The sequence below is a fragment of the Grammomys surdaster genome, unplaced genomic scaffold (assembly GCF_004785775.1).
Source record: "Grammomys surdaster isolate TR1022 unplaced genomic scaffold, NIH_TR_1.0 266, whole genome shotgun sequence".
NCBI classification, from domain to species: domain Eukaryota; kingdom Metazoa; phylum Chordata; class Mammalia; order Rodentia; family Muridae; genus Grammomys; species Grammomys surdaster.
This window is the reverse complement of record NW_021604707.1, coordinates 592,148-618,252: the sequence shown is the minus strand read 5'-3', so window position 1 is coordinate 618,252 and position 26,105 is coordinate 592,148. Positions and strand designations below refer to the sequence as shown.

Sequence of the window (26,105 nt, the reverse complement as noted above, 5' to 3'; positions counted from 1 at the left end):
TTCCAGGAGCAAGGGGTAGAAAACACAACTGCTCAGCAGAGGAAATACAGTTTTTCCCTCTATGAGCTAAAGGGGTAGCTGTGATTGGCTAGGGCCTACAACGGTGTGGTCTCCCTCTGCAGCTCTGTTTGCTGAGTACTGAGCTGCAGCTGTTGAATTTCCAGACACAAACAAGTATGTATTCTGTGAGCCTTGCTGAGCCCACACAGCAAGGGAGAGCCAAGCCAGATTCCATTCTGCTTTGCACATAAGCAGCTCTGCTGCCAGCTGAACTCCAGGGCAAAAGCTGTGTCTGGTAATGATACAGGCAGGCAGATGGCACAGCTGGCCTGACATGGGCAGTTAGTGAGGACACACTTGTCTTTGATTATTTGGGGGAGAATGAGAAACTGAAGTGCATGAAAACTTGCAGAAACACACACCAGTCTTAGCAAACCGGGGCACACCAAAGGGGGAAAGTCCCTGCGTTTATCACTCAGCAACAACAAGCCTGTGTGTACATGCCTGTTTATATTTGGGTAAGCCATGCCTCCTACTCACTAAAAAACTAGACAGACATGAAAAAGGTACCAAGTAGACAAGTAGATGTCAACTGTGTAGAGACCAGTTGAGAAGGACAGCAGTGGCTGCAATGCTACTGGCTTTATCTTGTGCCCCAAGGGTCTAAGTTCTTATTTATACTAGGGCTCCATTTAGCATTGTGTCTGTCCCTGTGTCTTGAGAGAAACTTGGAATCAAGGAAAAAGGTTAATGAAAACCAGGAAGATGTAAATTGAGGTATTTCCCTCATTCCTTCTTTCTTTTCTTCCTTCCTTCCTTTCTTTTCATGTATATGTTTTGTGGTATGTGTGTGTTTATTTATGCATGTGGAAGTCAGAGGTTGGTATCAGCTGCCTTTCTTGATTGCCCTCCACTTTCTTTTCTTTTTTCTTTTTTTTTTTGTTTTTTGAGACAGGGTTTCTCTGTGTATCCCTGGCTGTCCTGGAACTCACTCTGTAGACCAGGCTGGCCTTGAACTCAGAAATCTGCCTTCCAGCTGCTGGGATTAAAGGCATGCAACATCAGTGTCCGACAGCCATCCATTTTCTTTATTGAGGCAAGATGTCTTGCTGAACCCTGAAACTCTATGCTGGTTACTTTAGCTAGTCAGTCTACCTGTAGCTCCCTGTCACTGCCTCTTGAGCTTTGGAATTACAGGTGGGCCGCCCAGCCCACTTGGCTTTTTGCATGGGTACAGGAGATTTGAACTCCTGGCCGCACACTTGTACACCAAGCACTTTATTCATGGAACCATCTCCTCAGCTTCTAGGATTTTTTTAAAATATCCATTTCATCTCATCCATTTGTGACAAAGGACTGAATCCTTATATGGAAGACTGAGTCAGGGAACTCTTCTGAATCTTGAGAGAGATGAGGTAGGAAGACTGGATTTTAGAGGCTCTCGGGGACATTTCCAGTGGGTAATAGTAGGACTGTTCCAGGTTAAAAGTGCTCATTGGGAAGCTGGAGTATAGGAGTTTCAAGATAAGGATAAAATGTGGTTGGGGTCAGGTGTTGAGCAGGAAGGGATGTCTCTGGAGTGATGGTCCCTAGGCAGAGGGTATGAAATTCTGGGATCTTAAAAGACTCTTGTCTTTTTTGTTTTTCTTTTTTCTTTGCTTAAATTAGGCAGGTCAGCACATAAGAGGGCTGATAGTGCAGTTTGCTGAGTAGAGAGATACTATTTCTCCAGAATAACAAGTCCCTGCCTCCAAAACATACAATCAGGTATGATGGTGCATGGTTGCAATTTCAGCACTTGGGAGGTGGAGATAGGAGGACCAAAAAGTTCAAGACCACCCTTGGCTACATGGAGAGTTTGAGGTTAGCCTGGACTACATGAGATCCTCTCTTAAAATCAGAAAACATAATGAACATCAATGAAAAAAATAGGGATCCCAGAGCACTGAACAATGTAACCTACAATTTGGAATTTTCTCAAATGCAGGTTTCTTGGACTGCAGTCTCTAAAACCTCAGCCTTCATATCACCTGGTGGTTGTTGGGAATGTAGATCCACGGTCTGCTCAGCCATCATGTAGGACTGAGGCCCTGTACAAGGCACTGGGGTTTGAGAACCACAATGATGTGCCTCACCCAGATGAACAGCTGCTTGCCTGAGCTGGATTTAGCAGGCCTCTTAGAATCTAAGGCATCACCTTTTTACTGAAAGCTGAAGATACTCAGGGAAGATAGCAGCTGCCTTGTGTGTACTCCAGGTAAGCTATGTTTAACCTTTGTCTTGGATGTTGGGTCTCTGCCTCTTCCAGAGAAGTAATGAACCAGACTAGACAATTTCATTGGTGTAAGATCACACTTTAGTTTAGAGACATACTTGCATAAATACTTGAAATGGGTCCGCCCCAGCAGGTGGCAGCCTGAGAACAAGTGGCTTTCTATAACCCTGTGATGGACACTGTCGCCCTTTCAGACAACAGATTTTAATATTGAAAGCAGCGCAGCCACGGTCATTTCTGAAGATTGCTCGGAGATAAATATAGAGCTTGCTTTGGCATTCACTACAAACACCTGGCCTTATACTCTTATATACTGATTTTCCCCCGCTGTGAGGTAGATTGATTATTGGGGAAACCAAATAGAAAATAATTTCTTCTTTCTCATTTAGCTTTGCTAGTCCTTTGCGAAGAGGCTGGCTCTGAAATCTCCCATTTGGATCAGTAAGTGCACTTTTACCTTTTAACCTATCCTGTCTTCTTGGTCACAAGCAAGGTCCAGTCCACTAGACAGTCAACTTTACAATCTGGTACCCTTATACCTTCTTCTCTCTTCCTTATGAATTAGGCAGTACCCAAAGGGTTGTAGTAATAGAAGGCCTGAAAGGGCCATGCCATCTTGATATGTAGTATCACCTCAGAGGGGACCTTTGTCTGTTATGCCAGTAGCCCAAATCCATAAGCCTAAGACATTTCCACCAAGGGAATCAGAGGGGACATGGCTGGCTTCCACAGGGCTTGGCATCCTCAGGTTTCAGAGCCTCATCACAGGTGTCAGAGGCCTGACCTGAGGGGGCCCTGCATTCCACAGTCCGCCGCTGCCAGCTACCTCCACATGTGCTAGGACATTCAGACCAGTCCCCCAGCACCCACTCTGCATAGGGCAGTGACTGAATGATGTTGGTGGTTGCTCTTTCCTTGCTATTCTGCATGTTGAAGTCCATGTCATTGGGGACAAAGAAAGTATATCTGACTTTTGGAGGGAAGACCTCACCAGACACAGTCAGGAGCTGTACTGTAAGAGGCTCAGGTAGTGCCTGGAAGCTCTGCAGCCGTTCCAGGGTAGCCATGGAACCACTGTATTTTAGGATGGTCCCCTTCATCAAGATGTCTTGCTCTATGGCAGAGATGGCCAGGTTGCCATTGAGCAGGTACTGCCCATTGGCTGTCTTCAGTGCCAGGTAGCTGCCATCGTTCCGGACCCCTGGGTGACTCCGTTGTTTCACATCAATATTTGTGGCACCAGCTGGGATGGTGACAATGTCATTGTAGCCATAACTATGATAGAGACAGAAAAATCTGTTAGGGTTGGTGGCTTCCCAGCCTGGAAACTGAAATGGATCCCCCAGACAAAACAGACATAAACAACTAGCAAATAACGAAGTGATTGCCTCGAAATTCAAAATAAATTAGATGCCAAGGCAGATAGAATTGTCTTGGGCATTGGGCTTTCTATGGGTTTCTGCTTCATCTGGTAATCTACTGTATCGATTGAGGCAGTTAGATGTATTAATCTTGACAGCAAGACAGGAGAGCCTAGGAGAAAAGGGCAGAGAACATGGCCCCTCCTTGGCTCAAATCAGAACTCAAATATATTTGCTACTTCGCAGTGGTAAAAGTGGGCGTGGCTACCTCCAGACCTAGAGCTCAAACTTTTGTGGAAAAATATGAGCTCTTTCCTCATGCCAGAACCTAACCAGGATAGAAGACTGATACCGTCTCTTTGAGTTAACCTTCATCTAGTATTGATTATTATGGACTTGGGAAGAATGGGAGATAAAGCTTGCTTCTTTGAAGCCACTTCTTGAATGTGCCCAAACACCAGGAGCACCATGGTTTTTAGTGATGGGATAGTAATGGGGCGAATGCTTCAAGTACATTATAAACATAGGGCTTTATGTAGGATGTCAAAACCTAGTTTCTTGTCCTCCTATGGGAATCTGGGCTACACAGAATTGGAATAAACTGTTAAGAAAGTCCTTCAGGTGGCTTTTTTTGCTATTCTTTCTGTGTGTCTAGTCTAAGGTTAGGGGACTTATCCAAGGCCATATGTCTAGGACCTACAAGGAAGTAGCTAAGGTACCCATGATCAGAATAGCTTATGCTTTTTTCCTACTTATTTGAGATTAAATTTGAAAAACACTCCCATTTTTTCTGGTTCTATTTTTTGAGATATGTAGTACCATAACATATGTAAAGAAGAAGATAAAAGAGGGGAGAGGGAATGAAGGAGACAGAAAGGAAGGGAGAGAGATAAGGGATATAGAGAAGGACAGAGCAAGCTTCACTAGGTTCAGAACTAGTCAGTAAATGGACAAAAACTGAGGTTCTGGAGCTGGCTAGAAGGTTTGAATGCTAGGAAGCCATATGAATGCACTTGATACCAGAGAGACAAAGAAAATACTTGGCCTTAACCTTACTCTTCAGGAAGTGCAAGGGACAGCAGAGAACAATTACCTGGTACTTAAAGAACCTGGCCTGCCATCCAGAGATGCCCTAGGTTTAATCTCCAGCATAGCAGCAAGAAGGAAAAAAGAAGAAAGAGGAGGAGAAGGAAGAGGAGGAAAAGAAGAAGGAAGAGAGGAGGAAAAAAAAGAAGAAGAGGAAGAGGAAGAAGAAGAAATCCAAGTTTTCTTTCTATCACTCTCAGTGTGACCTTAGAAAAGACAGTTAATATCTTCCTGTTTCAATCCCTCAATCCTAAAGTAGTCAGTAACAGTTTTGTTCTTGCATTTTGAAGTAACGCAGGTGGAGTGCTCTAACACGTGTGGGGTGCTTGGGTGTGAGACTCTCTCTTAGCCCTTAGATTCACAAGGCTGCTGCTGAGTCACTGGTTTGCTTCCTCTTCTCTGATGGAGATCTAGTCGTGGAAAGACAGGGCTAACTGGCCTTAGGGTTAGATGTCCCCTCCATAACAGGCCCATGGGAAATGTTTTGTGACTGAGTCCTGTGTTACTCAGTGTCGCTCTCCTGTTAATTGACTCAGAGCTAACACATTCTCATCCATGTGGCCTCCAGCTCTAATGAAACAATGGATGTCCCACCCCATTCTCTTCATAGCCAGATCCTATTCCGAGTGTTCTGTACCTCCTATCTCAGTAAATCCTGATAACGAACGAGAAGAGGTGATCACTGACATTCTGTACAGAAATGGAGTCTTGAAGTCTTTATAAGACCTCCTACCCATCTATACAACTATTAACTAGCAGCTGCTATTTAAGCTTGAGGCCATCAGTGTCCAAAGCCCTTTATGTTTCTCTTCCTGAGTACAACCTCTAGGAGACTCACCTGAAGGGGGTGAAAGAACCGGAGACCTTCCTACAGGCAGTGCCTTTGCCCCCACACACCCCACATTTGTCCAGCTTCTTAGGTGAGTTCACCACATGGTCACAGCCAGCCTTAACACATTGCCCCCGGACGCAGATGGACAGAGTATCCGGTCCACATAGAGTGCCATCGATCACCTGGGAGAGGAAGGTAAGAAGGGGAATGTAGCACACAGAAGCCATCTGTAGGTGAGGGAGGCAACACATGCCTGTCTGCCCATCCCTGTCAGAGTCCGGGAGATTCTTACCTTAGCCTCAAACACTTTGAACTCACTCCTTCCACGGGCTCTGCAAAACAGCTTGCATCGGTCTCGGGGGGACACTCCTGAATATTTGGGGACCCACTGCAGGAAGTTCCCATCCAGGTCAGTGTGGTTGTAGGCATTATATTTCTCACATTGCTGCTCCCTGAAGCTTTTTCCTGAGAAGAGTAAGGAACAGCATGGAGTAACATACCTGCTGAAGGACTCTGGTTGAGAAAGATCTGAATCTGGGCCTCCTTTCTCTCTAGGCTTTGGGCTCAACCCAAGGACACAGGCACAAGGCCACTGTTTCTAGACATACCTGGATGGGGGAGGTAGGCATGACATTTTCTCAAAGGTCAATGAAAAGGAGCCATCTAGCCTAACACTGGGATTTCTGGTACAAATATCCTTTCCATCTGAGGATGTATGATTAATACAGAGCTATATTTTCAAGACTCTGTTGTTTATACTTTATGCTGATTTCCCTAGTAACAACAGACATGTGGCAAAGGCCTACTAGCACTTCTAGCCTTAGTCTTGCCTCTGCAACCCACTTTCTGTAATTCTGAATATCTATGGAAGAGCTCTATCTGTAGGTACTACAAATTACCCCGCCCCTCAACCAGAATTATCTTATTCTTTCAATAATTGGTTTGGTAGTCATTATAATAAGACTGGTACCCTAGCATCCTGGACATTCAAGCATCTCTCATGCTATTTCTAATCTACCATGACATCTTCTGCTAAATTCAGGAAAATTTGTCACTTCAGATGATTGCATATAAGTCTTGTAATCCCAAGCCCAGGCCTCATGCCATCCCTTAGGGACCCAGTATTGAGCTTCCAATGAGCCTCTCCAGTGCTCATACATGAAGGTCTACGTGCACAGCCTTCATTCAGACCAATCTACCCTTCAGATGTGTTTTTTTCTTGCACAATCCTGAATGAAGCCTGCTCTTCCCACCATGCATCTCTACCCTTGCTGTGCATCTGAATGGCCCATGGAGACATCTAAACACAGATATACAGTGCCGAGCTTGTAAGCTCATACTGCCGAAGGGGTTCTGGCTGTACCTGGAAAAGTATTAGGGTGACCTGATGAGATAGTTGTCATGGACAGTCCACACACGCTGTTTCAGGCTTTAAGGACCTTTGTGGTCTGGCTTTGACATGCTGCAAATTCTGTTTGGCTCCTCTTGAGTGATTGATGGGGTTTATCATACCTGCCTCATCCTGGCACATAACTTTCCTGTCTCACTACCATATCATCATCTGGACCTTCCTTGGCTTAAACTCTCTGAGCTTCCTTCTCTAATTCCCCATACGCTCAGGGTTGCTACTTTACAGGGTAAGCCATGATTACTGTGCAAAAGAGCTCATCATTAAGCTCTGTCATCTAGCAAAGTCTTTGAGGACAGAGACCATGTCATGTGCATTTATACCTTCCATATCTATTATAGTTATAGACACAGAGGCACTGACGGATACTTTACAGAAATGGCTGGTCTCAGTGCATGTGAAGTTATAACGTCACCTATCATTCATGTCTACCTTGAAAACTCTCATTAGCACCAGAGAGAAATTTCTGTTCTCTCTGGTGCTAATTCTCCCTGTTTAGCAAAACTGCAGAGCCTACAGATTTCCCTTAGACACTCAGCCCAATGCCAGAGCATCTATCCTGGCAGCTGTGAGAATTTCTCCTAAAGCTTCCCTTGCCTTTTTGTGCTGCCAACGCTTCCTGAAGCTGCCCAAACTGGCACTGGAGGAGATGGTGGCCAAAAAAAAATTTTTTTTATTCCCTTTCCTAAGTTGGCTGTTCCCCGCTTTTCCACTTTGTGTTCTTGTGTGTGCTTTCTAGCATGACCTAGGAGGTAGGAGTTAGCAAGGGGAGGCAGAGGTGGTAATCCTTCTGGGGAAGGCGATGTCAGGTAGTTGCTATGGCTCCAAGGGAAGATGGGCAGCTCTTCTCAGAAGGAATGTACCCAGGAATCAATCACACCCAGAAACCCTCCCTCCTGCCTGGGCTGAGTGCTGGCTGGAGAGACCTTGGAGGTTTGGCTCTGACACTTGCTTTGGAAAAGGTTGCCATCTGTATAGAGAAGGGTTCAGATGCCTCTGAGAGGATTATTACCCTCCACTGAATCCCTCTTCAAAGGTCCCTCTCAGATTTGGTTGGGAGTGGCATGCTTTGTCGCTCAACAGCTCAGAAGATCAAGACAAGAATAATGCCTTCTTTGATATCACCATACTCTCCTTAAAGTAAGAATAGTCCTAGATGTCTGAGGACTGTTCCCAAGCTTGACATCTTGCAGAGTCCATGAATATCTGGATGAGGGCTCAGCTGTGTACCTGGGGAGATACCCTCTCCTTCTCTTGAGATCTGATTCACCTATATCATCAGCTATTCTGGTAGGTAATTACCATTTGGTAGACATTCCTCTGTGTTGCATGATTGGTACTTGACTCTTTCACCCAGGCAAAATCTTCCTCCATTCTGAGGCGCTGGATTATCACACTCACGGTTCGAAAACTGTATCCCTCCACCACAGGTGCGAGAACATTGTCCCCAAGGTCCCCAGGGACCCCAGTCTCCATCTACCACAGCCTGTAACACACAATGTCACTGAATCAGGACCAAAGGGGAGCAGGTTTCAGTCCTATATGCCACCTGGTGGCTTGGGCCTGACTTCCTCATCTGAATGTATGGAGTTCTGTAAATGATTTTAATTGCTTGGTTAATGATAGCGTTGCTTGTTTGGGTGTGGCTTTGTGAGAATAGTGGCTGTGTTAGGTTTGTTTGCTGTGACTGCATAGTGTATATAGACAGCATCTTACCATACCCAGGTGCCCAACACAATAGCTGCTGAATGAGTATGAGAGAGTCTTCTGTGGGTAAGTTTGGGTCTGGTGCAGTGGATTTCCATTGGTGCCCATGTTGTCCTCAATGAGAGGAGTCTAGAGTCAATGTAGCTGCCTCATATTCATATGCCACTAGTAGTGGATCAAGACAATGATTCTTGGAAATAGCTAACAGTGTACAACACCCTCAAAGCCTTTCCTAGCTCCAGTGTCACAAGTGCTGAGGCTGAGAACCCTTGGTGTCTAGAGAAATGGCTACTGAGAGGTTTTGCCACAATTCTATCAGCTACTGGTTCCAGTGCTAGGCCAGTGCTGGGCAACACACAGAATCATTTCCAAGTTTACAACTGACTTACGAGAACAAAGTCTTCCCTTTGACAGCTCCATCAAGGGTTCTAAATTATTATTTTTCTGTTATTAAAGCAACATTTTGCTCATATAAAAATGAAAGCAGAAGACTGTAAAAATAAATACAGGAAGAAAGAAACAGAAAGAAAGCAAGCTTTAAAAATGTACCACTGTCCAGAAAAAAAAATCACTCCTGTGATTGTCACAGTATCCTGCCATTTTTCTGCTCCAAACATAAAATCCTACAGCAGTGATGCATTCATTTGACAGAGGCATGATACTGCAGACAAAGAGTGGTTTCCAGTCCTGCCCTTTTCCCTTTAAGGATAGGTGATCCTGTGACTGTTTTATGTCACTCTCAAAGTTCTGCCTCCGAGGTAGGTGGTTGGACCCTTCTCTTCTTTCAACACCATCAGAAGAGAATGAATGGGGAGACCAGGAGGTGGCTGACCTGGAATCCATGAACTCTGCACCAGCCCAGGCTTTGGGTGAGAACGTGTGGCTTCTACACAGCCCAGGGAGGCTCCCAAATCAGGACAAGAGCATGCCACCAAGGACAGCCCTTGGAACGTGCTCGAGCCACCGTGGCGATTCAGCGCTGGGCAGAACCCAGACTGTGAAACTCATCGGATGGTATTTCATCACAGAGGCTCCATGACTTGCAGTAGGAGAAATGTGATCAGCCTTGCTGTTTGGATGTATTAAGAGCAGGGAGAAGAAGTGAACCACTTAAAACCCTCACTGGCATTGCCTTGGGGTTTCACGCAAGTTTCCTCTGTATTGGGCCAAGGTTTCTCTTTCTGGACATAAGCCACTCGGATCCCTTCTCCCGTCCTCTCAGAGTAGGACATTCTTACCATTACACTTATTCTCTGATTTCTACTAAGGAACTCAGCTCAAACATGGCAGGCTATGGATACTCAGCCCTTATGCAATGTTCCAACTCCATGTCACCCTCTATTTATAGTGGGTTCCTCTGGGCTTTTACTTGCTGAGTGCCCACCTTCTGGTCTTCATGCCTTCACCCATTTGCATGAGCTTTTCAAAACAGCTACAAAACAGCACCAAGGAGGAGATGCTGAGCTTCGAAGAGCAAGACAGCATCCCATTGACCATGAGCAAGCCTCAAAGCTTCCAACATGTGGGGGTAATTAGTTTGTTTTGTTGAAAGATGACTGATTTTTCTGAGAAGTAACACTTGTAGGTTGGCCTGAAGCATCTTGTGCTCCTGACTCTCACATGTAGAGCCTTTGCCTCCCCATCCTGTTTTCCTCTCCTCCCTTTATCTCCTCTCCATTTTTCTCACCTTGGGATTCTCCACTTCCTCCTTGAGCACACAGCTACCATCCAGGCACAGGTGCCCAGGGCCACAGGGCGTACCATCAGCCCAGAACAGACTGCCATTCTTTGTGTGGCAAATGGGCTCATCACTATCCCGATGACGGCACCAGAGCTGGACACAGATGTCTTCCACAGAGGTGTTGGGGCAGTGTCGGAAATCAGGCCCAAAGATCTGCTTGCATTGCTGGTCCAGTTCATAGAGGGTGCTGTGGCCTGGGAGGCCTGTGGGGAGGGGCAGAACCGAGCTGGGGGCATCCAGGAGACAGTCTCCTGAGAATAGAAGAAATAGATGAGTCAGAACAAGGGCAAGACTTTGCTCTCAGCTCTGTATAGTCTTCTGTACTGAGCTCCTACACTTAACTCCAGTCCTGAATGATGTACTTTAGTATCTAGGCATCCCAATTTCCTCATCCCTGATGTAAACATCACCAACATTCAACCATGTAAATAGAGCTTGTTTAATTCTGGGCAAATGTAGCAAACGTTTCTGTAGGACGACTTTTCTTTTGCTGTCCAGAATGTGTCGGATACATTTCCTGTGACTTTCAGTATGCATCTCGTGACTGCCAGCCTCTTGCACTTTAAACCACATCTCATGTAAAGTTTAAGAACCCCTGACACGCAGAGTAAGCCTGAGTATTGACGTTTGTACAATCTGTTGTTTTTACATTGGCTATATCCCTGCCTCCTTCAGAAGAATCTAGAATACTTGCTTCACTGCTTTGTTCAACAGTCTAAACTTCTTTAACTGGGCAACCCTGCCCTAGATCCTGGCTCTCATATAAACAGCCCATACTCTTTCTTTTTTTTTTTTGTCATTTCTGAGCTGTCATTCAGTCTATCATTCTAGCCCAGAACATTCTCTTCTCTGCTCTTTCAAACTACAAACAGTCTCCCGTTCCTCTACGTTCTGCTTAAACTCACCATCTCTGGACAGCCTTCTCAGACTAATTCCTTCTGCGTTGGAATGTATAAATCTAAGTTAGCCTAGAGCTCAGTCTATGGGAAGATGAGGACAAGGAGGAGCATTCTGGGAGGATGCTTAGCATGCCTTTCTAGAATGACATGCCTCTGAAGTCTTCCCCCACCCTATGGACTTTGTGAGAAAGTACAGCTGCAGGGAGTCCCCAGGCCACAGCAGGTGCCAAGAGCCATGAAAGAAGCTCTATAGCAGATGGGTAGGGAGAAGCCGAGGGGAGCTGAGGAGGGCTTACCGTGACCATCATCCAGGAGCTCTGTGAGGTAGACAGCACTGCAGGGAGACCAGGGTAGCGTCTTGTTCACGTGGATGAAAAATGGCGCCATCATGTGGTACTTGCCCATGGGCCCAAACAATCTCACGCAGGGCTTAGAGTCATCATGAGGCATGCTGAGAACGTGCCCTGGTTGGAGGGTGAGGGAAGCAGAGAGTTGTGGACCATTTCAGCTGTCCATACCTTCAGGTGCCTTGTTCTGCCTATATGTTCCCTACATGGCCAGCAGTGTTGACCTCAAAGGTCCGTTCCTGTTACCATCTCCCATTGGCATGGCTACAGGGACTCACTGAACACATTTATTTTGGGTCTTATTCTCAGTGTCCTACTTCCAAGAAGTCTTTTCAGATTTCAGAAGACCATTGAGATCCCCTTTAGTTTTTGACCAAAGAGGATCTCACATTCCCTTTTACTGTTGGTTGTATAACATGGCCCTCTCTTCATAATCCATCTCCTCCATGAAGCCTGACTACTTAGCTTCCTTAGATCACCACAGTAACTGAACACTTCTCCCATATTTTGGTATTCTCTTGGTAATGCTGATGATTACCCAGGGCATCAATTTAGCACTGTGGTTTTATGCTCAGAGTAGGAATGGAGTTAGTAATATCAAGTACAACATCTATATACATAGAACTACTTTGTCAATGGCTACATGTGAGACTGCCTCCTTCTCAGAAGTTAGGCAGCTGCAGACTTGACAGAGGTAGCTTCTGCTGACGTCTGAAGCAAGCTCTGATATGACAAGTCTTACCTAGTTCATGGGCCAGGGTGTAGGCTGCCTGCAGTCCCTCATCCTTGATCACTGAGCAGCTCTTGTTGGGGTCACAGATGGTGCCAACATCTGCCATTCCCAGGGTGTCACATTGTTCTCCCTTCCCGCAGAAGTTCTGTTCAGTGAGGAATGCATGCTAGGTTATTGAGATAGGCACAGAGACGAGAGGTAAGTGCCCAATGTCCCACTCAGCCTTCTGAGAGGTAACATCTGATGGTATAAGCATTACTGAGCCTTCTAATGTGTGTGTGTGTTTAAATGGGATAATCAGTAGAGCTCAGCACCTAGGTATTCCTAGCTCTCCCGTCTCCTTGGCTTTTCTGTCTTGGTTGTGACGGTTCACCTGTCCTTGTTTTTCTAACCTGGAGAGGGACCCAAGAAACATATTATTGTTAAGACAACACCAACATTAACACTAGCACAACATGTACATGTATGTGTACACACGAGTACATATGCATGCTCTCTCTTTCTCTTTCTCTCTCTCTCTCTCTCTCTCTCTCTCTCTCTCTCTCTCTCGCGTGCACACACACACACACACACACACACACACACACACACACACACACGGCAGTGATGGTGGGGGCAATAAGTGACAGTTGGCCGGGCTAGGACTTCAGAGGCCTGCTTTGGAAGTTAGATCTTCACAATTGCTCAGAGGCTAGCCCTGCAGTAAGACTTTTCTGGCTTAACTGCAAGCACTACTGCTGTACGGCCTCTTGGTGCCTCTTTTACCTCAGTCTCCAAATGGATATAACACCACTTCATTTCCACCCGTGGCTCCTGTGAAGACTGATGACCTGGGCCTGACACACTCAACTGTGCCCACTGGCCTTCAGGAAAGATGTTTAAGTCACCACAGCCACCCTCCTAGGTGCAAACACCAGGGATCCCTAGGTGACCATTCCTATGGCTAACCAGGCTGAAGACAGAACTTCTTTCCTGTTTCCATTTCCAGACGTCTCCCAGGGCTGCTTGAGCTTGCTGCCTCTTGGTATGACCTCAGCAGACAGCTGGTCACAAACGTTTGGAAAAGTGCCCTTAGTACATTCTTCTCCCCTCGTAGAGGCCTCACACGTGTCCTCATGACCCTCTTCTCCTCATTCCAGCAAGAGGCCTCCAAAGTCCAGCTGGGGCCAGCAGGGAGACAGCTCTCATGTTTGGACAGGCCTCAAAGCCCTCCCTTTGATCTGCCCATCCCATTTTCCAAAAGCCTTCCCAGGCTCTCAGTACCAGCCCACACACCTGTCTGGTGAACAAGATGGCAGTGTCATAATGCTCCGGGTGGCGGTCGCTGGGTTTGTTGAAGCGCCGCTGCCAGGTGCAGAAGTTGCGCAGTGTGAGTCCCCCGTTGTCTGATACTTCCGGGCCCCATCCTTCCTCTTCCACTATTAACACTTTTACCACCACAAGGTTGATGGAGTTCCTGATGCTCGGGTGCTTGTAGATTCGGGCTGCCATTGACATCACTGTGAGGATGTGGTTCTACCAGGAAGGGGGAAACAGTGGGAGAATGCCAATCACTTTTATGGCCTTGGCTGCCCACTCCTACCACCTCATTGGGAGATGCTTATCTTACACACATCAGGCTCCAGGCTGTGCTTTATAGACATGCAGCATCCCAAGAGGACTAGCAAAACATTCGAGGACTTGGTGTTATTTCCCCAGAGAAAAAGACCAGGCCTCAGTGGCTGGCCCAAGATCACAAAGCTAATGAACTGTCATCCGAACCCAGTCCTGTTTGATAACAAAACTTATGCACTGAACATCTAGACAAGTTCATGGGTGACCCACTTCCTAGTAATTAACTGAAATTCAACACATGGTTCTTCCATTGCACCAGCAACATTTCAAATGCATCAACACTCGTACATGGAACATGGCTGCTCCATTGGAACTGTGAATAAAAATTTCTCTTGGGTTGGATGGCTTATTCTGACTGCCCAGGACACCAACTGGTTCCTTGCCAAGCATCCCCATCTTCTTGGGCTTCACTCCAGAAGCAACAGTCTGAAGACTTACAGTCACTGGAATTTCCCTATTAGAATATGTCTGAGCATTTTCCTGATGTTCCTTGGGATAACTTTTATTTCTTAGCATGGGAACTGTTAACTCTGAAAATTTTGCTCTAATAATCAGCCTTAGTAATAGCTATTCTGCAGTAGTCATTGGCCACAGTTGACACATCACCTTGTTAACTTCTCATAACATTGCCATTCTGCTTATGAATGAAAGAGTCATTCAAGTTCAATAAATTCTTGAAGATCACACTATTCTTAAAGCCAGGATGCTAGCTCAGGTGTGTGTGTCTGAGGTTCATTCCTTCCAAGAGTTTAGCCTCCTGATTTCTTCATGGACAGTCCCCACCCCCACTTCCTGTATTTATTCACTTCTACTTGGAGCTTGAGAGAAGCCAGAGGGCCTAATGAGACTCACATGCAGAGGATCCCACCTGCTTGCAGTTCCCCTAGGCCAACTGAAAGGCCTATGGACCTACATCATTAGTTGGCCTCTGGCCTATCCTTGAGCTGCCAACTGCTTTTTTTGCTGGCTTTGGGGGGGGCAGATGAGAGCTTATTGTCCTGCTTTGGGACCCTGTGGATTATTTTTCAGAGGCAGAGACAGCGGATGACAAGCTGGCATGCCTTGAGCCCATGGTGTGGCCAGCTGAGCAGTTGCTTGCATGCTTTGCCTTTTTTGCTTCCTGGAGCTTCACTGCCCTCAGCTCCTCTCTCTCTCTCTCTGTTCTCCTGTGGTCTAAAAGGTGGGAGTGGAAGGGGAGGGAAGGCTATGGAGGGGACATTCCATTGAAGAAGGCCTTATGTGGGAGTTCCAGATGTATTCCATTATTTGTGCATGGGATCTGTCTGTTCATCCTGAAGGTGGTAGACCAGATGTTCATTACTCCTACAAATGGCTTGGCAGGTTTCTGAGCTCAGGTGACTCAGCATGCCATGCACTCCAGCTTGTTTAGTCTGATATAAACATCTTATCAGCAATGCTGCAACTTAGCATTTGTTCCCTGAGTTGGATGGCTGAGGAGAAATATGCAACCACATCATTATGCAATCGAGGGTGAGTACTGAGGAATGGTAGCTTAGGAGACAAGCTCCTGGCCAGATGGTCCCTGCTTCTTGATGGGGGACAGACATTCTCCTGGTCTGTCTAGTGAGACTAGGATCCGGCTGAACCAACCCCTGGGGATCTCTTTTGAAGAAATCTGCAACTATCCTTCCAGGATTTTTTTTTCCTTTTGAGTCTCAGTTCTGTAGTATGAAAACTAGGGAAGGTGGGGTCTTTTCAAAACAGTCTGGGACCAAGATGCTGGCTTCTAGGTGTTCAAGAAGGTGGTTTAAAATGAGGAATTGAAGATTTGGGGGACCAAGAATGGTCTGTATACTCAAGCTGACCAGGCCAGACCTGATTTAGGCAGAGTGACGGATGATGCCCTAGTCCCTCAGGGAAAAGGCGATGGGTTATGTGGAGAGAGGACAGCATAGGCAACTCAGGAGATCCTTTTCTCCAGATACTGAGCTGTGGTCAGGCTGAGAAGGGAGTCATTGCCTCCAGGCAACAGCTGACTATGAAGACAGCTTAAGTTCTTTCCTGTCACTGACTATCTCAGAAGATAATCTGCATAGGGGAGGACCACAAAGATTCTGTGGTCCAATGTTCCTTTCAGAAGCTCCAGTCCCTGTCTCACTGAGAAGCAGGGCATCCCCACTATCTCCCATGGCTGGCTCCATCATTTAGATACAGTGGCAGGAACTTTGCATCATGGTTCATCTCATAGCTCTTCAGGGTCAAGGATTGCTAAGTTTGGGATAACTATGTCACCTGGAGTCTGTATGCTTCTGATTCCCCATCTGTTCTCTAGGTCCTGAAGGGTGGACCTGACTTACCGATACAGGGAGCAGGCCCAGGTGTCAGTCAAGGAAAAGGTCAAATGGCTTGCTTGACTGGCCACCTGGTGTCTATTTATACCTCTCTGCTTACCATACAAGTACAAACTGTGAGCTAAAGAGTGGAAATGAGATTCTTCCCCTATTGACTGAGGCCCCTCTTGTTTGTCAGGAATCCATAGAACTATGCCAGAGTGTCAGGACCCCATGGTTACTATAGTCAAGATGAGTCAAGCACCTTAAGTTTCCTCAGGTAAAGGTGGCATTTTTCTGGGGACCTTTCTCAGTACACCCAGAATTCTTTGAGCTACAAGAAAAACCTTCCTTCCACAGGATCCTGAGTGCTCCTATAGCAGTCAAAGCCTACTGTTGGGATTCTCGTGGAAGCTGAGCAAAATGCACTAGCAGTGGTTCCTCATCCTGGCTACAATGTCACCTGTACTTTGTAGTACTTTGTTTGTTTGCTTCCACACAGTGGGTACTAAGTTCTGTGTGGCATGCCTGGGGACATCAGAAGAGTGGCAATGTATGTACACATGTGATATCCTTAGTCCTCCTTCCTGATTTGACTCTAGGGCCTAGGATAGCTCTGTAAGGAGGAAAGAGAGAATTGAAGGGAGAGGGAAAATCGAGACTCACATAGCCATCCCTTATCACACCTTGTTCTCCAAACAGCAAAAGGTGTGATTGCAAAAGCTACTCTTCTTCAGAACTGCCAGAAGCCAACTACAAACACTCAGAGCTAGAGCAGTTTGCAAAGATGGTCTCTCTGCCATGTGGATCAGCAAAGCTGAAAAGCAGTAGCCAGCATTCCAGTGATGTGTAGCTACACCATTATGCCTGCTCTGTCAAATGCTTTCAATCAACAAAGGCAACTCTAGGAATAGCTATGCCTTGCTAAGCACCCATGTTTTGTTATATTCTCAGAACAGTCTTAGGACTTGGGTATGGCTGCTCCCATTTCCCTGGTGAAGAAATCAAGGTACAGAGAGATGGATACTTGCCTTGGAACTCTCAGTTACATCTGTTTTCCTTCTAAGGCTATGTTCCATGCCACTACACTACCATCAATCTTGATTGCTACCAGGAAAACCAAACCCAAAGTCTGCAAGCAAATAAGCGAGCCCTGCATGAACAGCACACACCCAAACATTTGGATATATGGAAATTTTCTTTGGGAAATAGTATCTTTGGCCATTCTGACTGCAGCAAGGGATGGAAAGGACCCATTGTTTGGAAGGTGGACTGAACATAATTAATGTAACATGTCTTTCTCCCATGAAAACTGGCATAAATACAGAGCTGATGAAGCCTAGGCCTATGTGTCACCCAAACCAGCACACTATTGATAGCAAAAGATAACACTGTTTTTATGCTACCAGGCAGAGACGCCTCTGGGGAAACCAGGGTAGAGGATAACTACAGAACTAGGGCTTGTGGGGAACATTCACTGCAGAAGGTAGAGGGACATGAGATGACCGTGATGGCCTCTCCCTAGAATCAGCTCCTAGGACTTGCATCCTGGAATGCTCTGGTCTGCTTTGGGGAGGAAGAATCAGTCCTAGACCCTCCCTGCTGAGAAATAGGGTTAGAAGGTCTGCTTACTGCTGGAACTCTGTTCTTCTCCAAGTCCACCCAGGGGATACTTAGTAGCATCTGAGACATAGACAAAGTTAGTGGACTCTCTTGAGGTGATCCCTCTTTCCAGAAAGTCCCCCCTTTCCCAACTCTGACAGAAATCACAGCTGTTCAGGTTCCAGTATCCCAGAGCTACTGAAACAAGACATCTGGTTAAGACCCATGTTATGCTGACTTCTGCTTGAGGTCCAGGTGTGCTGCTCACACAAGGTGACTTTCTCTGTAAATGTACCACCAAGTTCTGGTACTTTAAGACCTGGCTTATTCAAAGCCACTTCCTCCATACAGAGGCCAGTCCTTAACATGTAACCTGCAAGGAGGCTCTGAGAATCCATTCAGACAGATTGAAGTCACCTTGGGGTGTCTTTGGGTAATGGGAGAGGTTGATGGTTATGATAAGAGTCCCTGATCCTTTAAGGAACTTGAACAAGCTAATGTGCTCTATTCTAACATCTGTGAGACTATCTTATGATGAACCCTTAACTCTGAAGCCAGATAAGAAGGTGGGAGGCAGGGGCCCCTCTTGTGAAGGGATTAAGTGAACTCACTTCTAGAATTCTGGTAAATGTCATTGTCACTTAAGCAATGACACCAGTCTGGATCATAGCCAATTCTTTCTTGAAGCTTTGAAGGCAATGGTGGTTTCTTTTCAGAATGGGGCTTGGCACTTTGATGGGGCATCTTCAGTCTGCTGGATTTAAGGGGCCACACAGCAATGTGGACACTTGGGAGAGGGTGAATAGAACCACAGATCGTCCTTACGAGAAGATACAGTATTATGGTACAGCGACAAAGAATGCTAGACGTAGTCTCAGGAAGTCTGGGCATGTGTGGCAAATCTAGCTTGCCACACTTACCAGTGTGACCTTAGGAAACTCGCAAGTCCTTTTTTGAGCTGTATATTCTTCTTCCTCTGCCTCTCTCACAAGCCTTTTTTTTTTCCCCTGAGGTCATGTATATTAAACAATTCTGTAAGTGGAGTGTGCTCAGAGTTCGGCTGAACCTTCCAGAAACTGGGCTCATCGTGAAACAGTCTCACAGATGCTCAGATCAGAGCGAATTACCTTGTCTAAGCACCTTGTTGTTCCTTAGAGAGTCAGGGGCTCTTATCATCACCATCAACCCCCCCATTACCCAAAGACACCCCAAAGTGACTTCAATCTCTCTAAATGGATTCTCAGAGCCTCCTTGCAGGTTACATGTTAAGGACTGGCATCTGTATGGAGGAGGTGGCTTTGAATAAGCCAGGTCTTAAAGTACCAGGACTTGGTGGTGCTTTTCACAGAGAGTCACCTTGTGTAAGCAGCACACCTGGACCTCAAGCAGAAGTCAGCATAACCTGGGTTTCAGTAGCTCTGGGATATTGGAGCCTGGTCAGCTGTGACTTTTGTATATGCCAAGTATCCCCATGAAGGAAATGTTTATCAACTCACTGTTTAAATGAGGAGAGAGCCTGCTAGGGAGGATATTTTGGCTCTGCATTCTGAAAAACTGACTCCTCTTGAAATTTCTCCATGTTCTTGTTGGTCTTTCTACATTTTGGATTTCAAGCAGATGCCAGGGAGCGGTCTAATTTGGGGATGGTTATAATGTTTAGCTTTGGGTTTGTTCCTTGAGAAGCCTAGAGTCAGATGTAGTGGTCTTGGTGAATTGGGAAGCCCTCTCTTCATCCTCCTCTACTTCTCTAATACATACTTGGGGAAAGGAGTCAGAAGAAGTGGTTGGTCCCTCCTCTAATAGCAGGTAGAGAATAAGATAAGACACTAGCACAGATCAAATCTCAAGGGGCTGATGGCCCAGAGCTATCTTGTAGTGTTTTGAGCAGAGCCAATACCACAAGACCATGCAGAAAGCCTGTACCAGGTTTAATTGGTCTGTGCAGTAGATAGAACATCGATCACATGGACGCCTTACTCACAGTCTTTCCTCTCCTCCCCAAGTGGCTTTCACCGGAACTTCCTCATCAACCACCTCTTCATCACAGGAGGTAGGGAAGACCAGATGACATGCAGAAGGTGTACTGTCTCTGTGTCTGACCATTCTGCAAAGGGAACACCCAGTGCCCCTGGCACCCAAAATAGATTCAGGCACAGGCTGAATCTGGCTAGTATAGGGACCCTGATCAAGGACAACATCACTGCCAAAGGGTTGACTGGGCTGCTGCACTATTGGGATCCCTGACTGGAGAAACTATGATCTCCGGACATGTCAGTTTCCTCTAGCTGAGCTAACGTTTATGGTTCCATATATTCCAGAAAATGGGACCCTTACCCCCTCTGCTTCTGGTAAGATCTTTGCCCTATCTTGGGAGGGAGGTACTGGGAGCACTTCTTACTGAGTCAGCACCAACAGCATGTAGTAATGAATGCTCAGCTACTAGTAATAATGTCTTGGACTCATTTTATTTTTTCTGCCTAGGTCAGTCGAAAGCTGATTCTGGGCCGAGGGTGGCTGGGTGGACCAAACCTCAGCCCTGGTTCCTTTGAATACAGTAACTGGAAAAGTTCATCCTTCAGCCCTGCTCCCTCCCCTTTCTCACAGAAACTTCAGTTTTCTGGGCTGAGCCCCCAGGCAGAAATTCTGTTCTCCTTCCTTCTTGAGCTGGATGCTGGCATTGCCAAGTTCTGCCGGGGCTGAGCGCCAGGTTGGCAAGGTAGCCCGTGCCCCTTGATCAGAACCAGCTGGGCGTACAGAAGTTGGACAGCTTCTTCCCAGGTCTAGTTCCCTCTAACGACTTTTACTTACAGGAACCTTAGTTATGTACCCAAAGACAGTCACAGCCACCTTGTCCCAGACCAGTTTCCTCTCCTAGGGAGTCTCAGAGAGTCCCAGATAGTAGAGAGTTGCGGGGAAGCTGGACTAGAAAGGACGGTGCTCTTTCAAAAACACTTAAAAAAAAAAAAAAACAAACTCCCTTCGGGAGAAGCAGGTGCCTGGGAACTGAAGGAAAACTCAGAAAGAGACAGAGCCAGCGCCTCTACTGTAAACTGGAAGGGATTTAGAGATTGGGAAGTAGGAAGCCGGGATGGCAGAAGTTAATGGAGTTACTGCTGTTTCTCAGAAAGAAGAAAGTCCCCTTTGGGGTTGGGCTTGGGAGCCCGAGGGATTTTTTCCCACCCTCAGTGGGAACGGAAGAATTGAAAACCATCAGGAAGCAATGGACTGTTAGACAGGGTCTGAGGAAGGCTCTGGAGTCCTACCTGCAGGTCGGTCCCATAGAAGGCAGCCATGGACGCATCAGCCACCAGAAGTGTTTCCACGAAGCGAGCCTCGGACACAAACCTCTTGCTCCTAGTTTTGGATCTGAAGGGTGGTGGCACTTCTCGGGAGTCTTCTGTCTCTTTGCGCAACCCCTCTTTGTCCTGCTCCCAGTCATCTTCGTTGTCACTTCTCTCGCGTCCCTGCCCATCACGCATCTCCACCTCCCACTCCAGTCCTTGAGGGAGGGGGAAGACCTCGGCGGCAGCGAGCCCGGGGTCCTCGCGGCGCTGTCCCGGTCCCCATCGCTGCAGGCGATGCGGCTGGTCCAGGGAGTCCCCAGCGCCCTGTGGCTGGATGGTGAACTCCTCGCCTGCCAGCAAGAACGAGCCGCTCAGCCCGCGACACAGGCTCATCGCCGCCAGCGACTCCCGCTCTCCATTCACTGTGCCAGAGAAGAAACAGCCGCGCAGCCCCGGCTCGCCCCCGGCAGCCGCGATCGAGCCCCCGAGACGCTCGATTTTGAACTCTGGCGCCAGGAAACTGGCGTCGGGCGCCAGGCGCAGCACGAAGCCCTGGCCGAAGGCGGACAGGTAGAAGGCGAGCTCGCTCGCGCTGCCGGGCAACCGCGTGGGCACCACTAGTTCCGAGGCCTGCGCCCCGATTCCTGGCCCCGCTGGGGCGCCGCTGACGAGTGGCGGCGGCTGCAGCTGCAATAACAGCAGCAGGAGGGGCGGCCACCGGGTGGCGGTGGGGTCGCGGAGCATGGGGGCAGAGGGCTGCAGAGCGCGGGAGTCAGAAGATCGCCGCACGCGGGCAGGTGCTGGTGGCCCGAGGCGGCCGGGCCGCTCTGTCCAGGAAAAATGATCAATCGGATGGGGAGGCCGACTCGGCCAGCGGCAGCAGGCTCGGCGGTCCCCTGGCGGCCCCTCTGGATCGCGCAGCCCGCTCCTCCTGCGCCTGCCAGCCAACCTAGCAGAACTCGAGCAGCTGGCGCCCCGGGCCGCGAGCGCGCGTCCTCCGTGGCGTCCCGTGCAGTCGCCTCCTTCCTCGGGAAGCACTGAGTGGGCTGCCGAGCCCTTCGTATTTATACTTCCTTCCCGGCTTTGACATAAGAGGTTTATTTTTGATCGCTCACTATTCCCGTTTCCCCTCCCCTGGGGTCAGAGACAGAAACAGAAAAGAAGGAGAGGAAGGGAAAAAAAAAAAAGGGGATGAAATATAAAACCAATCAAGAGTCAGTGAGCCCCTCCCGATAGTTAAGGAGTTAAGTGTCAACTACAGCTTTTTTCCCCTTTCTACGTGACTACGTGAAGACCCACGCCAATTCCTGTAATACTGGACAGTCCCTGAAGACAAGTCCTAGACGAGAGAGACATTAGCTTCTTGTGCTAGAGCCAGGTGCTTGGGACAGACACACTCTGCAGTGATCTCAGCGACAGTATTCAGATGCCTGTACAAACCTGGCAGCATTAAAAGAGGTTTGTGGAGAAGGTTACAAAGCCTTTAATGGAAAGCCATACTGAAATCACACTGTCCATTAAGAACCACTGCAGAACTTTAGAAATGCCACCGGTCAAGGCTAGCAAGGATGCTTAATTGTTTGCTTCTGAGCATGGTGGGGCAGTGAGAGGCTACCACCAGAAAGGCAAAAATGGATTCAATACCACTAAATGCCTGTCTCCTATGGGAGGAAGTACTTCGCCAGTCTCTTCTCTGATGCACAGTTCTGCCAGTTGCCTTGGTGACACGGGGAAAGGTGGCCAAGTCCCTTTTACTGCATTGCCCACAGCTCCAAATACATGTAAATATGTGGTAAGTTAATTCACTCTGCCACACACCACACCTTCCTGCAGAAGAGAGTGGGATCCAGGGAGAATGATGACTCTTGTATTAAGGGTGCAGGTCTAGATTGGATCCAGAATCATGTTCTCTAAGTACCAGTACAAGTTCTAGCCCCCTGCCCTGTGTCCTTTCTGAGTAGCAGCCAATCATGGAAGACACAGTATTTGGCAGCTCACCTATCCCCAACTACACAGCCTTTTGCTTATGCGGAGGGTGCCTCCAGTAGAGTTGTTCTTACTTCTGTTTAGCTGACCCAATCCATTTCTGTAGCTGTGAAGGATTGGCCTACACAAAAGACCCCTTGGGGCTTGTTACCTATAAAGAGAAGGCTCTTAAAGTGACTTGTGTCATTACAGAACCTAGGGAAAGGCCCCAACACCCCAAGTTCTCTCCACTTTTATAGCTGTACAAAAGAGTGGTTGAGAGCCTTCCAGGTGCAGAATCTCCTTCCTTTCCTGTACAGAGAATTGGAACTTTGGATGAAGCACTCCTAGAGGCAGGGGAATGGAAAGCATCACTGGTTTTTTTTTTTTTTTTTTACCAAAAATGAACAAGATGCTCATCCATCAACAGTTTAATATCCCTGGGACAGTGTGACCTGTACAGTTAAATGAGCAATCCCTTTTTGCCTCAGGGCTGTGGTGACATTTTAATTACTGGTCTTAGCCATTAAGTCCCTTGTTCATTATTTTCCAGTGTGGTACTCCTTTGTTTTTTTGTTTTTTTTTTAGGCTGGCCTCTAACAACTTCTTCTTCTTCTTCTTCTTCTTCTTCTTCTTCTTCTTCTTCTTCTTCTTCTTCTTCTTCTTCTATTTATGTATTTATGTGAGTACGTCTTCTTCTATTTATGTATTTATGTGAGTACACTGTAGCTATCTTCAGATACACCAGAAGAGGGCATCAGATGGTTGTGAGCCACTATGTGGTTGCTGGGAATTGAACTCAGGACCTTTGGAAGAACAGTCAGTGCTCTTAACCACTGAGCCATCTCTCCAGCCCAAACTTCTTAGTTTCTTACCTTATAGCCTCCTAAGAGCTGAGGTCACAGGTATGTGCTGTGACCTCTTGCCTGGCTTTCAATTTCTTGTTTTCAATAGTAGTTAGGTCCTTCACGTGTGCATTCTTTCTCCTTTGTGACTATCCTATTGGAGTACCCAGCTTCTCCTTAGATGTTAGTTAGTGGCTGTACCCAGAGTAGGGGAAACTAAATGTCTCTTGTGTTTTTATTTGGGAAGGCTCTGGAAACTGTGGCTGCCACTGTTGCAAAACAGAAAGAACTGCTTTTGAAGACAGATACTGAACTGTGGACTTCATCTTTGCCCTATTTCATCAACAACAACTACAACCATACAACAATTGCTGTCAGGCAAACTATCCAGGAAGCCAGCCTGGCTTCTAGGTAGAGATCCACTGGGCTCATCCTTGTGACCATATGGTAATTTCCAGGGAAGTACCTGCCATTTGCAATACAACCACAAGGTGTCATCCTTACCTTAGTTATGCTTAACCCAAGCTTTGCAGGGATGGTTGGGCGACTTACAGAGAAGACCCTGAGAAGTTTGGTGGGTGAAGTCTGTACAGCAAAACAAACACCATTCCCAGCCCACCGGAGGAAATCCCAAATGGGCTGATTATGGAGTTCCTACATTACCATCTTGAGCCTCAAAAAATATAATTGCCAAAAAGCTTGGCAAACATGGACTAAGGCTGCTTTTGTATATTCCACATATTAAATAAAAGTGTTTTACATATTTTAAGTGATAAATATAAAAAAATAAACTATTACTATTTCACAACATTGAGAAGCCATGAAATTAAAACTTCAGTGTTTGTAAGAATGTTTATTGGCAACGGACATTCATGGACCCTTTGGCTGCATTTGAGGCGTACAGGATATGGCTGAATGAGCTTAGAATATTTACTATCTGGCTTTTTCTATAGAAAGGTTGTTGGCTTAATGTAAAACAGTGTTAGTTTGAATTTCTTAAATTTGGAGTGTGGGATATAGGATTCTTAGGAAATAAGAAGCTCAAAATAACTTCTTTGCTATGAATATGAATGGGAAATTATTTAAAAAGCTAAGATGCCTTTGTTTTGTCTTTAAACATATATTTAGCAACTATTTATTATTTAATTAGCATTTAAATAATTAATTGCTTTTGTATCAGCTTATACTGTATTATTGTACATTTTAAGTTGTTTTAGTTTTAGTTGTTTTCTTAAAGTATGTTTAGATTTATTTATTTTATAAGTATGAGTGTTGTGTTCACATGTGTGTATATGGACCACATGTGTGCCCATAAAGGTCTGAAGAAGGCATCGGATCCCCTGGAACTTGAGTTACAGACAGTTGTGAGCTGTCATACTGGTGCTGGGAATCAAACCGAGGACCTCTGGAAGAGCAACCAGTGCTTTTAACCGCTCATCTTTCTCTCCAGATTCTTTATTTTTCTTAGAAATATTCATTTATTTGTATGTGTGTTTGTGTCAATGTATGTGCATTTGTGTCTATTCTACACATGTGTGGAGGGCAGAAGAAGGCACTGGGTATCACACTTTACCATTCTCTACCTATACTTTTGAGGCAGGGTATCCCTCCCTGAGCCTAGGATTTGCTTTTTCTTGGCTAGGCTGGAAGCCAGCAAAACCCAGAGATGTTCATGTCTCCATTTCCTTTGGAACTGGTTATGGGTCTTACATGGGTGTTCATGAATACGCAGCAAGCTCTCTCAACTGGTGCACTGCCTTTGCAGCTCTGAACTTTAAGTTTTTAATTAATTCATATTATTTCTGTTTATCACTAGTTAGGTGCTTACCCCATACATTTGTAGTGTGCACTAAATTCTGGTAATCTTTAGACTTCCAGATTCCTTCAAAACTGGGAGCGGTCAGCTAATCCACTTCCACTTGCATTTTGAAGAAGAGGGCAAATACAGGTTTCAGTAACTTACCTAAAGTTGTGTAGATTATGGTGGCTTTCTTGCCATAAACGTTATGGTACCTTCTAGAGGGAGTTAGAGACTCCATTGCTCCAAAGATTCCTTTGTAATTTGTGCTTTTCCATTAACACCGAGTATCAACTGTGGCTGAGGCTTTGTCTTAT

General features: G+C 46.5%; 1 protein-coding gene across 2 annotated transcripts; it reads right to left on the bottom strand.

The window, feature by feature from the left end:
- Positions 1-1,319: 1,319 nt before the first annotated feature.
- Adamts8 (ADAM metallopeptidase with thrombospondin type 1 motif 8) lies at positions 1,320-22,200 on the bottom strand. 2 transcript variants are annotated; one of them, XM_028776200.1, is made up of 9 exons: positions 21,160-22,194; positions 13,665-13,904; positions 12,399-12,534; positions 11,606-11,773; positions 10,357-10,661; positions 8,265-8,448; positions 5,847-6,019; positions 5,561-5,736; positions 1,320-3,550 (listed from the first exon to the last, which is right to left on the bottom strand). In XM_028776200.1, exons 1-9 carry the CDS (start codon positions 21,922-21,924, stop codon positions 2,980-2,982), a joined length of 2,718 nt encoding a protein of 905 aa, XP_028632033.1. In that variant the 5' UTR covers positions 21,925-22,194; the 3' UTR covers positions 1,320-2,979. The 2 variants fall into 2 exon arrangements, with proteins under 2 accessions (XP_028632033.1, XP_028632034.1); XM_028776201.1 differs by lacking the exon at positions 12,399-12,534 and having other exon boundaries at positions 21,160-22,200.
- Positions 22,201-26,105: the final 3,905 nt, after the last annotated feature.

Excerpts from the sequence above, each read along its gene's own strand:
- Adamts8 (XM_028776200.1), bottom strand. The coding sequence starts at position 21,924 with ATGCTCCGCGACCCCACCGCCACCCGGTGGCCGCCCCTCCTGCTGCTG. Across the intron at positions 10,662-11,605 it reads GCTCCTGGATGATGGTCACG|GAGACTGTCTCCTGGATGCC; the intron begins GTAAGCCCTCCT and ends TTCTATTCTCAG. Across the intron at positions 8,449-10,356 it reads AGGAAGTGGAGAATCCCAAG|GCTGTGGTAGATGGAGACTG; the intron begins GTGAGAAAAATG and ends TGTGTGTTACAG.